The 16,847-nt window shown below is 46.2% G+C and overlaps 1 protein-coding gene across 12 annotated transcripts in view; it reads left to right on the top strand.

The window, feature by feature from the left end:
* The first annotated feature begins 10,258 nt into the window (after window positions 1-10,258).
* NPRL3 (NPR3 like, GATOR1 complex subunit) overlaps window positions 10,259-16,847 on the top strand; it is a 43,858-nt gene continuing 37,269 nt past the window's right edge. For 3 of the 12 annotated variants that reach the window (XR_009256417.1, XM_058709959.1, XM_058709960.1), the window contains exons 1-3: window positions 10,259-10,779; window positions 13,995-14,177; window positions 16,268-16,337. Coding sequence is in view for 8 of the 12 variants with exons in the window: in XM_058709959.1 (XP_058565942.1) it covers window positions 10,662-10,779; window positions 13,995-14,177; window positions 16,268-16,337 (371 nt within the window). In the remaining 4 variants the exon portion in view is untranslated. Of the gene's footprint in view, window positions 10,780-10,955; window positions 11,103-13,994; window positions 14,178-14,224; window positions 14,244-15,692; window positions 15,865-16,267; window positions 16,338-16,847 lie in introns of those variants that run through there. The other 9 variants (XM_058709961.1, XM_058709962.1, XM_058709965.1 and 6 more) reach the window with 8 other exon arrangements.

The raw sequence follows: 16,847 nt of genomic DNA on the forward strand, positions 1-16,847 counted from the left end.
GTCGGCCGTGCAGGACGTTCTGGTCGCCACGTTCTGCTGGCCTCTTTACACTGCAGTCGTTCTGACAGGCGTGCGAGGGCGTGGTGGTGTGCCTTTACTCCGCGTTTCCCCCGATAACCAGTGACGTGAGGGTCTTCTCATGTGCTTCTCTGCCATCCGTACGTCTTCTTGGTGAAATATCTGTTCTGCTCTTCTGCCCATTTTTACAATAAGCTCTTTGTTTCTTACCGGCGAGCTCTGAGACACACTCTGTAGACATTTGCAGACACGCTGGGTGCAGTCTTTTGTCAGATGCGTGACTAGCGTATATCGTCTCCTAGTCTGTATCTTGTCACTTCAGCCTCTCGATAATGCCGCGTGCAGAGCAAAACTTTTGATTTTGGTGAAGTTCAGGTTACCAAGTTTTTCTTTTATGATTCATGCCTTTAGTGCCACCCCTGAGAGCACTGTGTCTCATTCCAGGCCACAAAGATTTCGTCAATGATTTGTCATCAAAGTTAATAGTGTATATTTCATGTTTGGATCAGTGATACGTTTGGAGATAAGTTTTTGTGTATGGGTTAGTTTTTGTTCCAGTTTCTTTTGGTAGGTTTGGTTTGCCTCTGAGTTGTTGCCACACCATTTATTGAAAAGACCATACATCCCCTACTGGATTTCCTTCTCATAATCCTTTGTGAGAAATAAATCTGCCGTATTTTTCAGGTTTATTTCTGGACTCTATATTCTGTTGCATTTATCTGTGTGTCTATCCTTCACCAAAACCATACTATCTTGATTACTGTTGCTTTATGTTAAGTCTTTTCTTTTAAAGATTTTTTTATTCTTTATTATATTTTAAAAGTTTCTTTTACTTATTTTGAGAGAGAGAGCATTGGAGGCAGAGAGAGAGAGAGACAGAGACAGAGAATCCTAACCAGGCTCCACACTGTCAGCATGGAGCCCGATGTGGCGCTTGAACTCACGAAATGTGAGATAAAGACCTGACCAGAAATCAAGAGTCGGTTGCTTAACCGGCTGAGCCACCCAGGTGTCCCACCTTGTGTTAAGTCTTGAAATTAGATACTTTCCAAAGAATAAGAGAAATACTGACAAACCATGTATCTGATAAGACACTGGTCCAAAGTATTTTTTTTTTTAATTTTTTTTTCAACATTTTTTATTTATTTTTGGGACAGAGAGAGAGACAGAGCATGAATGGGGGAGGGGCAGAGAGAGAGGGAGACACAGAATCGGAAACAGGCTCCAGGCTCCGAGCCATCAGCCCAGAGCCTGACGCGGGGCTCGAACTCACGGACCGCGAGATCGTGACCTGGCTGAAGTCGGACGCTTAACCGACTGCGCCACCCAGGCGCCCCCAAAGTATTTTTTAAAAATCATACAATTCAACAATAAAAAGATAAAAGAATTTTTAATAGACATTTCTCTAAGGTATACAAATGATCATAAGTTCATGAAAAGATGCTCAACATCATTACTCATGAGGGAAATGCAAATCAAAACCAAAAACAGGTTCCACTTCACACCCCCGAGGATGGCTATGATCAGAAAGACGAAATGCCAAGTGTTGACTAGGGTGTGGAATTGGAATCTTTACGTGCTGTTGGTAAGAATGTTCCCACATGACCAAACTCACTATTCTATTCCGAGGTACATCCCCAAGAGAAATGAAAACATAAGGTCACACAGGAGCTTGTATGTTCATAGCTACATCATTCGTAGTAGCCAAAAAGTACAAACGACCCAAATGTCCATCAGCTGATGCGGGATAATCCATGCAAAGAAATAGTGTTCAGTCACAAAAGGGAATGAAGTACCGATACGTGAACGAACCTTGAAAACACACAAGTTGTATGATTCCATTCATATGAAATGTCCAGAACAGGGATATCGATAGAGAAGGAAAGTAGCTTAGGTAGTTTAGACACGGGGAGTTGGAGGGTGTGGCTGCTAGGGTATGGAGTTTCTTTTGGGGTGATGAAAACATTCCAACATAGGAGCGCCTGGGTGGTTCGGTCGGTTAAATGTCTCACTTCGGCTCAGGTCATGATGTCACGGTTCGTGGATTCAAGCCCCTCGTGGGACTCTGTGCTGACAGCTCGGAACCTGGAGCTGCTTCGGATTCTGTCTCCCTCTCTCTGCCCCTCCCCTGCTCATGCTCTGTCTCTCTCTCTCTCACTCTCTCAAAAATAAATCAGCATTAAAAAAATAATAAAATAAAATAGATCGTGGTAATGGTCGTATAACTCCCTGAATCTAAAAACGCACGCTTCAAATAAGTGAAGTGCCTGCTGCGTAACTTGTACCTCGTTACAGCTGTGAAAGGGTCGCATAATGTCACTCCTCCCACTTTATTCTTCATTTCCAAAATGGTGTTAGTTATTCTAGTTCCTTTGCCTTTCCATATGAATTTTAGAGGCAGCCAAAGAGGTATCCGCACAAAATCCTGCTGGACTTTTTTTATAGAATTAGAAACTCCTGTATAGGGAGTTTTCGTCACGGATATTTTGCGAAACTATTCTTAGAGAAAATTTGGCTTGGACGAGCCCTTTGAAATGGAAAACACGTACGCCAGGCACCGTGCTGCCGTTTTATTCACGTCGCCGTGCTCATTTCTTCTATACCTGAGATGTGAGACGGTGGGAGAGTCAGGGGTTGAGGGTGGGAGCAGCATCTGACGGATGCCCCGTCAGCCCTGCAGACAAGGTAAGGCTCTCTCCCTGCGTGTGTCCCGGAGGGAGAGTCTGCCTTCCCAGACCGAAGTATGTCCTTCTCCTTCCTGGTCTCTCCTTTATTTACATTTCACAGCTGCCCCCTCTTTTTTTTTAATTAAGTTTATTTATTTGTTTTGATAGAGAGAGACAGAAAGGGAGAGAGAGAGTCCCAAGCAGGCTCCTTGCTGTCAGCGTGGAGCCCCACAATGGGCTGGAACTCACGAATTGTGACATCATGACCTGAGTGGAAACCAAGAGTCGGATGCTCAACAGACTGAGCTACCCAGACGTCCCAGCTGCCCCTTCTTTTTACGAGACGGTGTTCCCCTGTCCTAGGGGTGTGCCCACCGTCCCTTGGCTTTATGATTGTTTGCTAACTGTCCTGAGAAGTGATGCTGCCAACCCCAGGGGGCCCCAGGATGTTTGCCTGGAGTGTGGCTGTGCCTCTCTGGGTTCATCCGAGACTGAGATGAGCCCAGCCATCCCTGGTCTTCATTTGCTGTCCGTTGATTCGGAAGGAAAGTCCAGCACCACCTCAGGTTCGCAAGCCTATATAAGGGTGTGTAAGGGTGTGTAAGGCTGTGCTGCTCCTTTCGGTTTCTAGAAAGGAGAGGCAGGGAGAGGCAGCGGGAGAGACGGAGGTGGACAGACAGACTGACAAACAAAAGAGAATGTGTGAGTGAGAAGAGGCTGAGGGTCAGAGGGAAGGTCAGGCAGAGGTAGGTAATCTGGAGTCCCTGGGGTGAAGCACAGAGAGGTGTCAGTGAGGAATGTGCCTGGGAGAATCCTTCCAGCTGTGGCATCTGGGGAAACTGTGGCCAGAAGACCCTGGAGGGCTGCCCTGTCCCCTAACAGTAGGTAATGACCATGGATTCCAGGATCCCACTCCCAGGCAGCTGTCTCCCCTATGGCGGATGATCCTCACCTCCCTTCGGTCCTCCAGGGCCTCCTCTTTCCATCCTGGCAGAACCCCCACCCCATTCTTCGCCTCTGCAAGGAGAGGGAGCCACAGGAGGCCTCTTTGTTCCTGAAATTCCAAGCCCCACAAACCATCGTTTTGAGCAAACGTCCCGTTCTCTTTTACTTTTTTTCATTGTGAACTATAGCACAGGGCACACAGTGGAGCTTCATGAATTGTTATAAAGCAGATACTGAGCGCCCCAATCCTCCTGAAAGGTGATCCCACCCTGACTTAGCTTCTTGCTTCTCAATCTCTTTTTACCGCCCAAACGTACACCCTTCAGCAGTTCAGTTTTTTCTGCCTCCCTTTGGCCTTCAGATACACGGAACCCGTGCCCTCTTTCACGTCTGCCTTCTTTCACCCGTGTCTGTGAGATGCCAGCCACGTTGCGGGGAGTACGTTTTCATCGCTGTGCTGTATCTCCTTGTAGGAACAGACCTCAGGTCATCCACTGTGCTGGGGATGGATGTTGCTTGCTAGGTCTTGGCTATTAGGAATAACGCAATGAACATTCTTGCACGTGTCACTGGATGGCCACGTGCCTGCACGTCTATGGGGTACGTTCCCAGGATTGCTGGTTCTAGGGGCATGCGTATTTTTAGCTGTAGCGGATAATGCCAGACTTCTCTCCAGGTAGTTGTAACACCTCGCAGCCCTGCCAGCGGTGCATGGGCTACCCTTCCAAGCATTTCCTGTGGTTAGTCTGCCGCTCTCCTTAGCTTTTGGCTTTTCTGATGGGTGTGTAGTAGTGTCTCATGGGGTCTTAGCTTGCATTTTCCTGGTGACCAATGAGGTTGGGCCCCTGTTCACACATTTGCAGTTCAACTGAATTTCCTCTTCAAAAAAAATTTTTTTTTAATTTGAGTGTAGTTGACACACAATATTGCATTAGTTCCAGGCATAAGATTTCCCTGGTTTTTTTTGTTTTGTTTTGTTTTGTTTTTGCAGTATCCAACTCATGCCTGTTTGTCTACTGTGTTGCTAGTTTTACTGATTTATAGGAACTTAAAATATATTCTGGATATAAGTTCCTGGTCAGTTTTCTGTCATTATCTTCCTCAACTCTGCTGTTTGCCTCCACTCTCTTAATACTGTTCTTGGTTGAACAGAAGTGTATCATTTAGTTATTTAGTTAGCAGTCAAATTTCGTTATTTTTTGGTCCTTTTTAAAAATGCTGGGGGCACCTGGGTAGCTCAGTCGATTGGGTGGCAGACCCACTCGGGTCATGATCTCACAGCTCCTGAGTTCGAACCCCACATCGGGCTCTGTGCTGACAGCTCAGATCCTGGAGCCTGCTTCAGATTCTGTGTCTTCCCCCTCTCTCTGCCCCTTTCCTGTTTAGGCTCTGTCTCTCTCTCTCAAAAATAAATAAACATTTAAAATAAAAAAATAAATAAAAATGCTGTACCTAGGGCACCTGAGTGGCTCAGTCACCTAAGCATCTGACTCTTGATGTCGGCTTGGGTCATGATCTCACAGTTTGTGAGTCCAAGCCCCATGTTGGGCTCCCCGGCTGACGGTGCAGAGCCTTCTTGGGATTCTCTCTCGCCCTCTCTCTCTCTCTGCCCCTCCCTTCCTCATGCTCTCACCCTCTGCCTTTCAAAATAAATGAATTTGGGGTGCCTGGCTAGCTCAGTCAGTTAGGCATCTGACTTCAGCACCACGACCTTGCGGTTGGTGAGTTTGAGCCCCAAATCGTGCTCTCTGCTGTCAGTGCAGAGCCAGCTTCGGATCTTCTGTGTGTGTGTGTGTGTGTGTGTGTGTGTGTGTGTGTGTGTGTCCCTTCCCCACTCATGTGCTCTATTTCAAAAATAAACATTTATTTTTTTTTCTAAATTTTTTTTAACGTTTATTTATTTTTGAGACAGAGAGAGACAGAGCATGAACGGGGGAGGGTCAGAGAGAGGGAGACACAGAATCTGAAACAGGCTCCAGGCTCTGAGCTGTCAGCACAGAGCCTGACGCGGGGCTCGAACTCACGGACCGTGAGATCGTGACCTGAGCCGAAGTCAGCCGCTTAACCGACTGAGCCACCCAGGCACCCCAAATAAATAAACATTTAAATAAACAAACAAACTTTTAAAAAAATGTACCTTTCGGGGTACCTAGGTGGCTCAGTCGGTTAAGTGTCCAACTTCAGCTCAGGTCATGATCTCACGGTTCATGAGTTCGAGCCCCACATTGGTCTCTGTGCTCACAGTGTGGAGCCTGCTTGAGATTCTCTCTCTCTCCCTCTCTCTCTCCGCCCTTCCCTGGCTTGTGCTTTCTCTCTCTCCCTCAAAATAAATAAACTTAAAATAGAAGAGAGATTCTCTTGTAAAAGAAAAATGTTGTATCTTTCTATTTAGAAAAGCCAAGTGTCCATCAATGGATGAATGGGTAAACAAATTCTGATATTTCCATTCGATGAGATATTACTCAGCCATAAAAATGAGGCACTGACACCTGCTACAAGTGGGTGAACCTTGAAAACATGCTACTCAGTGAAAAGCCAAACAGCAAAGACCACATACTGTGTGATTCCATCTGCGTGGAATGCCAGGAAAGCAGATGAGCGGGTGCCAGGGGCTGGGGGGGGGGCAATTCATAAAGGGTACTAAGTTTCCTTTTGGGATAATGGACATACTCCAGAACCAGACAGTGATGATGGTCGCATACCGTTGTGAACATACAAAATGGCACCAAATTGTTCACTGTGAAATGGTTAATTTTGCATTATGTGAATTTTGCTCCAGTTTTCTACAAAGTGAAATAAGTGTTGGGCCAAGGTGAAGAGAAACTTCCGTGCTAGCTTTCTAAGAACTTCACCATTTAGTCTTTTAAGTCAGGCAACAGTCGACCTGGGACATGAGATGTGCTGTGGTTCTTACTGACATTGATCACCTGCCTTCTGCGTTCTGGATACAGCACCAAACACTCTCCATGTGTGTTTGCCCTCACAGGTCTCTGTGGGAGAAGCTTTCTTTTATTATCATTACATGATTTAAGATAAGGAAATCGAGGCACAGGAGAGTTATGAAATGTTAAAGTTTCAGTGAAGGAGGGAAACACCCCAGTGGGTAGACGAGACCTAAGTTTTGTGCGGGCCAGACTGCAGGCTCTTTGGGGCTCAGACAAGTCTCTTCTGTCTCTGGGCCTCGGTTCCCCTGCCTGTGACACAAGGAGCCCGAGCTTGGGCACTGCTCCTGCTGGACACTGAGACTTGCTGGAATTGGCTGAACTCCAAGCCCTGGGCTCACCCAGAGTTTGTGTAGTTGGGGCTGAGCTCAGAGGATCCTGGTCACTCAGCAGAAGGCCGCGATGGGGTCCACAGACCCTTCCCGAGAGTAGCCCCTGGCTGGCCCTGAGCAGGGTAATTAACCTTGTAAACCCCAGTTCTACATTTGCAACCTCTCAGGTGGGGTATGAATAGCCCCCACCTCACTGCTAGGAGGGATAATCTGTCACCATAGGACCGCAGAACATGGCAGCGTGAATTCAAGGTTATCGTAGCTACTACTGTGAGTGGGTGATTCTTTCTGGGCAGGAACACTGCTGCCGAGAAGGTGGAGGGGTCGAGGTGGGTCTGAGATAGGGTGTGTGAGCCCTGCCTGGCCCTCTGACAGACAGTGGCGGCTCCACTGGGCCCAGAACAAGTGGCAGGACTGATAAGGCCTCCTGGCCCTGGCCAGAGGGGACCCAGGTTGGGTGTACGGGTTTGGAATTTACATTTCCAAGAATCGAGTTGTCTTCAAAAATTAGGTTACTGAACAGAATTATTTAAGTGTATAGTGAGGACACAGAGGTGTGGGGTGTTAGCAGGGAAGAGTTGGAAGATGTGAACAAAGGTTGGCCCTGGGCACATCATTGTCCAGGAAACTGTGAGGGCTTTGGGGTAGGACCACACTTAGAGACCACCTGCTCCCAATCCTGTTACAGGTGCGGAGGCCCAAAGCAGGGCCAGCCTACCCCCGGGTCCCTCCAGCTGCTGGCACCTGCCGGATTGTCCAGGAAGTGACAGTGTGCTCTGATTTCTGTAACAGCCCAATGAGGCAGGCCAGTGTGGACTCTGAGGTGCTGCCAGTGAGGGTGGTGTGCGATTCGGACCTCTGCTCTCTCCAGTCTGGCCCTGGATAGCCTTGCACCCGAGCCCTGCTAGGGCAGCCTGGGAAGGCATCCATGCAGGACCTCTGTGGCCTGGGTCCTAGTGGTCCCCCTTTACCTTTCATGGATCCCAGTACTCATTACTTGATAAGATACTAACTATATAGCCAGAAAAATAAACAACAAATGCTCTTGTGAAAGCTGCTAGCAGGAAGCAGGCCCTGACGGGGTGATTGGAGAAGGGTAGTTTCCTCCAAATCTGGGACTTCCCCCAGAGTTCTGGGGTCAAGAGACTGCCCAATGGGGGCAGCAACACGGCCAGGGAAATTGGAGGAAGGGGGCCTGCGACAGAGTCCTAGACCTCACATGTGAGTACCGGGCAGGCAGAGTCCCAGGGCCCCTGTGGACAGGCCCCCATGACCACAGCTGGCCACTCCCCAGACACAAATCCCTTCCCTTTCCTCAGCCTCGCCTCCTGCTTCCGTGCCCTTACTCCCATTTCAGGGCCATTCCTGGGAACTGTGAGAGAACTCAGAAGCCTTTTTTTTTTTTGACAGAGAGAGAGAGAGAGAGAGAGAGAGAGAGAGAGAGAGAGAGACTGTGAGCAGGAGAGGTGTGCAGTTTTCGTATATTCAGAGGATTGTGCAACCATTATCACAATCAATTTTAGAATGTTTTCATCACCCCAAAAGAAACTCCATACCCTAGCAGCCACACCCTCCAACTCCCCGTGTCTAAACTACCTAAGCTACTTTCCTTCTCTATCGATATCCCTGTTCTGGACATTTCATATGAATGGAATCATACAACTTGTGTGTTTTCAAGGTTCGTTCACGTATCGGTACTTCATTCCCTTTTGTGACTCAACACTATTTCTTTGCATGGATTATCCCGCATCAGCTGATGGATATTTGGGTCGTTCACACTTTTAAAAAAAAATTTTAACGTTTATTTATTATTGAGAGACAGACACAGAGACACAGAGCGTGAGCCCCTAGGGGAGGGGTAGAGAGAGTGGGAGACACAGAATCTGAAGCAGGCTCCAGGCTCTGAGCTGTCAGCACAGAGCCCGACGCGGGGCTAGAACCCACAAACTGCAAGATCATGACCCAATCCGAAGTCAGTCACCTAACCGACTGAGCCACCCAGGAGCCAACTGAACCACTTTTTGGCTACTACAAATGATGTTGCTATGAACATACAAGCTCTTGTGTGATCTTATGTTTTCATTTCTCTTGGGGATGTACCTCGGAGTAGAATAGTTAGTTCGGTCATGCAGGAACCCTAGGTTCAACCTTTTGAGAAACTTCCTGTTTTCCACCGTGGCCGCACCATTTTACATTCTTACCAACAGCACGTAAAGATCCCAATTCCACACCCTAGTCAACAGTTGGCATTTCATCTTTCTGATTATAGCCATCCTAGGGGGTGTGAAGTGGAACCTGTTTTTGGTTTTGATTTGCATTTCCCTCATGAGTAATGATGTTGAGCATCTTTTCATGAATTCGCTGGCCATTTTTCTGTATTCTTTGGATAAATGTCCTTTCACATCCTTTGCCCATTTTTCTTAAGTTTATTTAATTTTAGTAATATCTACACCCAACATGGGTCTCAAACTCAGGACTCTGGAGATCAAGTCACACACGACCTGCTGAGCCAGCCGGGCACCTCTCTGCCCATTTTTCAGTTGGTTGTCTTTATTTTGTTGTAAGTTGTTTTTTTTTTTTTTTTTTCAACATTCTGGATACAATTCCCTTATATGATTTGCAAATATTTTCTCTCATTCTGTGGGTGCTCTTTTTTTACTTTTTTTGGTGGTGCTCTTTGAGGCATAAACGTTTTTAATTTGCTAACTCCAATTATTTTTTCTTTAGCCACTTGTGCATTTGGTGTCTTATCTAAGAAACCCTTGCCTAGTCCAAGGACAAGAGGGTTTACTCCTATGTTTTCTGGTAAGAGTTTTATGCTGTTAGCTCTTAACTTAGGTCTATGATCCTTGTGAGAGGTTTTTTTACTTTCTGCCTTTACTACTTTACAAGTCTTAAATCTGAACTTTCTGTCCAAAGCAAGTGTTAGAGTGAAGAAAGCAACATTTTAGGGGCCTGGGTGGCTCAATCCGTTGAGCATCCGACTCTAATTATCACTTCAGGTGTGGTCTCTCTGTGGTCAGAGGAGCCACTCTCAGCATAGAGCCTGCTTGGGAATTCTCTCTCCCTCCCTCTGCCCTTTTCCCCCTCACGTGCTCTCTCTCTCTCTCTCAAAATAAATAAATAAACAAGTAAACAAACAAACATACATTAAAAAAAAAAAGAATTCAACATTTTGATACAGCCTGCTTGAACCCCAAAGGCACACCCCAGCCACACCTCCCCTTTCACGCTGGTGGGCGGACCCCGTCCGCACTCTGGACAAACAGGCGGCCTGCAGGGTGCGCCCAGCTTCCCTAGAAGGCCTCGCGCCTGCGCAAAGGTCGTCTGCGCCTGCGCACTCAGCACCCATCTGCGCGCAGGCTCCTTTTGAGCTGGTCCTTGGCCCTGACTCCGAGGCCTTGCGAGCTTCGGAAGACGCGCCGGGTGGTTCGTGGGTTTGGAAGCTCCCGGCGCCCCGCATTTCTGCGACCTCGGGCGCGTCCTGGTCAAGCCCCCTCAGCCCCGTCCTGGGAGCCTCCTCCTCAAGCACCCTTACCTGGTCCCAGCCGGTCCTCCTGGGAGCCCCCACCTCGCCTCTGCCCTGGGCCCTGTGGCCCCTCCCCCACCCCGGCCTCCTTCCCCGGCCCGGCCCGTCCACCTCGGAGCCCGCTCCCCGCCTCCGCCCCGGGCCCTCTGGCCCCTCCCCCACCCCGGCCCCCAACCCGGTCCCGGCCTGTCCTCCTCGGAGCCCCCACCCCGTCTCCGCCCACCGCAGGATGGGCGACAACACCAGCCCCATCAGCGTGATTCTGGTGAGCTCGGGCAGCAGGGGCAATAAACTGCTGTTCAGGTATCCCTTCCAGAGAAGCCAGGAGCACCCGGCGTCCCAGACAAGTAAGTGAGCGCCGGCAGAGGGACTGGCGCTCCCGGGCGTGCGCCCGGCGGCAGGATCGGAGCAACGCACGGAGGCGGCTCCCTTCCCTCCCCGCCTCGCACGTTGAAACTGAAGTCGTTGACCTTTTCTTTTCCTGATCATGTAGTCAGTGCCTACTCATTAGAGTATTTGAAAAGTACGGAAGAGTAAAAGCAGAGAAAACTCACTCAGTTCAACATGCCAAAGGCATTATTGCTAACGTTCGTCAGTACCTCCAGCCTTTTAAGAATATGTAGAAGTACTGTATGAATGTATTCAGCTTGAAACAAACACGAAATGACAGGTACATCTGAAGTTTCCCCCCTTCTGCTCCTTCCCTATCGCAGGGATAACCACTTGCCATTTTGGCGGTTGTCCCTCCTGTACAGATATGTATGCAGAGAAAAACAGTGCCTTGCGTTGGGGATTTTCCCCCCGCACGATACATTGTTCTGCAGTTGCTCTGTTTTCCAGTAAACGATCTTCCTTGGAGCACTTTTCCAGCTTATAAAGAGATCACCCTCACTCATACGGCTGCACATAAGAACATAATAGACATTTAGGTTGCTTGCAGTTTTTCACTATCATGAATGTGCAGTTCCTGATTTATATTTTGTTTTAAATTTACTTTTAAATTTGTTAACATGGTACACAGTTTTAAAGGTACAAAGGGGTATAGAGGATGAAAAGAAAGTTCTTTCCCACCATTGATCCCTAGCCACTCATTTCCCCTTATAGGGGCAGCTGCTATTACCATTTTCCTGTGTATTTTTCCAGAACCTTCTGTGTGAATATAAGCATATACACACATTTTCTTTTCTTTGTTTTATTTATTTATTTTTTGTAGTAATCTCTAAACCCAATGTTGGGCTGGAACTCAGGACGCCGAGATCGAGAGTCCCATGTTCTTCAGAGTGAGCCAGCCAGGCACACCCACACATTTTATTTTATTTTATTTTATTTTATTTTATTTTATTTTATTTTTTTATCTTATTTTTTAAAGTTTATATTATTTTATTTTTGAGAGAGAGGGACAGAGAGGGAGAGTGAGAATCCCAAGCAGGCTCTGCACTGTCAGCGTGGAGCCTGGTGTGGGGCTTGATGTCATGAACCATGAGATCATGACCTGAGCCGAAAGCAAGCGATGGATGCTTAACTGACTCAGCCACCCGGGTGCTCCTACATGTTGTATTTTCTAAGCAGAAGTGAACACACTGTGCACACTTTTCTGCCATGTTGTTTTCATGTTCACTTTACATCTTGGATTTAGGTTCAGAATGATCAGAATCATGGGATGAACACACTGATTTATTCATTTAGGCCTCTGTTGATAGGCTTTTGGCTAATACAAACAGTGTGAATGTCTTTTCTGTATACGTTATCATTTTTCAGAATATAGGGTCAATTCCCCACGGTGGGATGGTTGGATCTAGGGAAAAATGAACATACTGATCTTCAGTAGATCAGATTTTTCTGTCTTTGTTAGTGAGATGGGTGAAGTGTCTGATCGTGATTTACATGTGCGTTTGTCTTAATGACAGAGCATGTTTTCCTCTTTTCACAGCCATTTGGATTTCCTTTTTTTTTTTTTTTAATTTTTTTTTAACGTTTATTTTTGAGACAGAGAGAGACAGAGCATGAACGGGGGAGGGTCACAGAGAGAAGGAGACACAGAATCTGAAACAGGCTCCAGGCTCTGAGCTGTCAGCACAGAGCCCGACGTGGGGCTCGAACCCACGGACCGTGAGATCATGACCTGAGCTGAGGTCGGACGCTTAACAGACTGAGCCACCCAGGCGCCCCTGGATTTCCTTTTTAGTGAATGACGTACTCATAACCTTTGCCTAATTTCATCTTGGGTTTATTTTTTCCTTATAGATTTGAAGGAGCTCTTTAAATATTTAGGATAAAATAGGCCTTTTTCTGTGACAAAGCCACACATTCGTAGCCAGTTTGCTTCTGTGTGGTTCTTGCCGCATAGAATTTTGATTTTTATGGAGTCAGGTTTTCAGTCTGTTCTTTTGGAGTATCTGAGTTTTGTTAAATGTAGAAAGGCGTTCTGTTCCTCAAGGTTAATGGAAAGAAACAAGACCTGTCTCGTGTTTTTCTATCTCATATTTACTATATATGTATTTTTTTTTTTTTTTTTTTTTTTTTTTTTTTTTTTTTTTTTAACATTTTTAATTTATTTTTGGGACAGAGAGAGACAGAGCATGAACGGGGGAGGGGCAGAGAGAGAGGGAGACACAGAATCGGAAACAGGCTCCAGGCTCCGAGCCATCAGCCCAGAGCCTGACGCGGGGCTCGAACTCACGGACTGCGAGATCGTGACCTGGCTGAAGTCGGACGCTTAACCGACTGCGCCACCCAGGCGCCCCACTATATATGTATTTTTTAATGTGTTTCTCTTGGTGTAAGTTGGACGCTCCTGGTAGGAGTTGGTGTCTTCTGCACACTTGCCGAGAGTGAGTTGTGTGTGCACCTCCCGGAGCCTTCTGAAGCAGGTGCTATGATGGGTGAGGAAGGATGTGGGAACATGGGGCTTCAGAGTGGTTGCTTCCAGAGCCAGCATAATTGTCTCTTCTCTCAGTGACTGGTTCTGCTGCCTTTCTCGCATACTGAATTCCCTGTTTATTTTTGACCTTTCATCTTTCCCAGCGATGTGGGTTCCACACTGCTGAATTACTGTAACTTTACACTGTGTTATACTTTCAGATAGGATTAGTCGCTTATCGTTACTTCTCTTTTTCAGCACTATCCTGGCTGTTCTTGCTTACTGTTCCTGGTGGACATGAGTACTGAATATACTGGGCCCTTCTCCCAGACTGTTGGTGGTGTTGTGGGAATCATGTCAAATGTATGGGTTAACTGCAAAAAATGACATCTTTGTGTTGAGTCCCCCTACTCAAGATCATAGCATGTTTGCTTTCATTCTTGTCTCCCTTGCTAGCATTTCTGATTTCCTCATGGACCATTTGCCCGTAATGAACTTAAAAAAATTTTTTTAGAGGGAGGGGAGGGTAGGTGATGGGCATTGAAGAGGGCATCTTTTGGGATGAGCACTGGGTGTTGTATGGAAACTAATTTGACAATTTCATATATCAAAAAAAATAATTAAAAAAATGCAAAAAAAAACCCTAAAGATCCACATTCAAATAATAAAAAAAAATTTTTTTTAATGTTTATTTTATTTTAGAGAGAGAGACAGACAGACAAGAGTGTGAGCAGGAGAGGGCCAGAGAGAGAGGGAGACACAGAATCCGAAGCAGGCTTCAGGCTCTGAGCTGTCGTCACAGAGCCCAACACGGGGCTCGAACTCACGAACCAGGAAATCATGACCTGAGCCAAAGCCAGATGCTTAACCCATTGAGCCACCCAGGTGCCCTGCCTATAAGGAACTTATTAAGTTCATCCCAAATTCTTTAAACTGTATTACTCTGGTAAGGTATGTGAAGGATATTGGTATATGGACACTGAAAAATTTTTTCTTTAGCCTGTGCTTTTTCCAACCTAGTTGTCATCGTATACTGAGAGGGTGTGTGTGTGTGTGAGAGATTCTTTTTTTTTTTTTTTTAAGCTAAACGTAGTGGTAGCAAAAACATTTCCTATGTTATAATTCCTTGGAAACCGTAACTTTTGGAAAAAAAATGTTTGTTATGGTAAAAAATATATATGTGGGGCACCTGGATGGCTCAGTTGGTTAAGCATCCGACTCTTGATTTTGGCTCAGGTCATGATCTCAGGGTTTGTGAGATCAAGCCCCACAATTGGCTCTGCACTGATAGTATGGAGCCTGCTTGGGATTCTCTGTCCCTGCCCCTGCTCACACTGTCTCTCTCTTTCTCAAAATAAATAAATAAACACACACACACAAAAGGGGTGATATATTATAATACAAGTGTATATACATATTATAAAAGTTGCCATTTTAACCATTTTTAAGTTTACAGTTTGGTGGCATTAGTTTCATTCACCATGATTAATTCACTGCATTATGCACCTATCACCACTGTGTATTTCCAGAATTTTCCTCACCTCAAACTGAAATATGTAACCATTTAGCAATAATCCAATTTCCTCTCCCCTCAGCCTCTGGTAATCTCTAAACTACTTTCTGTCTCTCTTGAGTTTTGCCCACTGTAGGTATTTCATATAAGTGTAGTATTTGTCCTTTTGTGTCTGATTTCTTTTACTTAGCATAATGTTTTCAAGTTCTTCCATGTTTTAACATGTATCAAAACTCCATTCCTTTTTATGGCCATTGTGTGTATATATGCCACGTTTTTGAAGCCATCACTTTTTTTTTTTACTTGCTTTATTTTTTATTTTCTTAAATTTACATCCAAATTAGTTAGCATTTAGTGCAACAGTGATTTCAGAGTAGATTCCTTAGTGCCCCTTCCCCATTTAGCCCATCCCCCTCCCTTAACCCCTCCAGTAACCCTCAGTTTGTTCTCCACATTTATGAGTCTCTTCTGTTTTGTCCCCCTCCCTGTTTCTATATTATTTTTGTCTCCCTTACCTTATGTTCATCTGTTTTGTCTCTTAAAGTCCTCATAGGAGTGAAGTCATATGATTTTTGTCTTTCTCTGACTGACTAATTTCACTTAGCATAATACCCTCCAGTTCCATCCACGTAGTTGCAAATGGCCAGATTTCATTCTTTTTGATTGCCGAGTAATATTCCACTGTGTGTGTGTGTGTGTGTGTGTGTGTGTGTGTGTGTGTGTGTATCACACACCACATTTTCTTTATCCATTCATCCATCATTGGACATTTGGGCTCTTTCCATACTTTGGCTGTTGTTGATAGTGCTGCTATAAACGTGGGGGTGCATGTGTCCCTTTGAAACAGCACACCTGTATCCCTTGGATAAATGCCTAGCAGTGCAATTGCTGGGTCGTAGGGTAGTTCTGTTTTTAGTTTTTTGAGGAACCTCCATACTGTTTTCCAGAGTGGCTGCACCAGCTTGCATTCCCACCAACAATGCAAAAGAGACCCTCTTTCTCCACATCCTCGCCAACATCTGTTGTTGCCTGAGTTGTTAATGTTAGCCATTCTGACAGGTGTGAGGTGGTATCTCATTGTGGTTTTGATTTGTATTTCCCTGATGATGAGCGATGTTGAGCATTTTTTCATGTGTCACTTGGCCATCTGGATGTCTTCTTTGGAGAAGTGCCTGTTCATGTCTTTTGCTCTTTTCTTCACTGGATTGTTTGTTTTTTGGCTGTTGAGTTTGATAAGTTCTTTATAGATTTTGGATACTAACCCTTCATCTGATATGTCATTTGCAAATATCTTCTCCTATTCTGTCGGTTGCCTTTTAGTTTTGCTGATTGTTTCCTTCGCTGTGCAGTTTTTTATTTTGATGAGGTCCCAGTAGTTAGAGGCCATTACTTTTGATGTATCCACAAACCTGCGTGTGGATGGATCCTCTTTTCTTAGCCACTCTCCCCCTTTTGCCCTCAGATAAGCCTCGTAGCAGATACGCCGTCAACAACACTGGAGACCATGCCGACGACCAGGATGGTGATTCCAGGTAAGGGCTTTACAGTCACTCCGTGATGGGGCTGTCGTGCCCCTTGGCCTGGGCAAAGCCCTACCTCCTGTTGACCCAGAGGTTTTCTCCTGTGACAAACCTGGTGTCCTTTTATTCCATTTGTGGGGGTTTCAGGTTGTGCAGAACTGGGATTGTGTTGCCAGTCTCGGCCTTGCTGCGTGGTTTGTTCCATGTTCCAGCTGTGGACTGGTTGGTTGCTCAAGGAGATTGGAAAACAGATGAGGCTAGAGGGAACACTATCTACCATGAGAGGAAGATGGAGAAAATCAGTCCCCAGTGCTGTCCTCAGAATTGACTTCTCAAGCATGTGCCCAGAGGGCACATGTAGGTGCTTGGGGCAGCCCAGCCTGCTCATGGGGTGATGTGGGCTGAGAGCCAGGGCTGATGTGACCCTTGCTCTTTTAGGGCACGGATGAAAGGCAGGTCCTGGTCCTTCCTGTGTGTGCTCCCCTGCTTGTCCTGGGAGATGCCGTCAGGGTGGCAAACATA

The sequence above is a fragment of the Neofelis nebulosa genome, chromosome 18 (genome assembly GCF_028018385.1).
Source record: "Neofelis nebulosa isolate mNeoNeb1 chromosome 18, mNeoNeb1.pri, whole genome shotgun sequence".
NCBI classification, from domain to species: domain Eukaryota; kingdom Metazoa; phylum Chordata; class Mammalia; order Carnivora; family Felidae; genus Neofelis; species Neofelis nebulosa.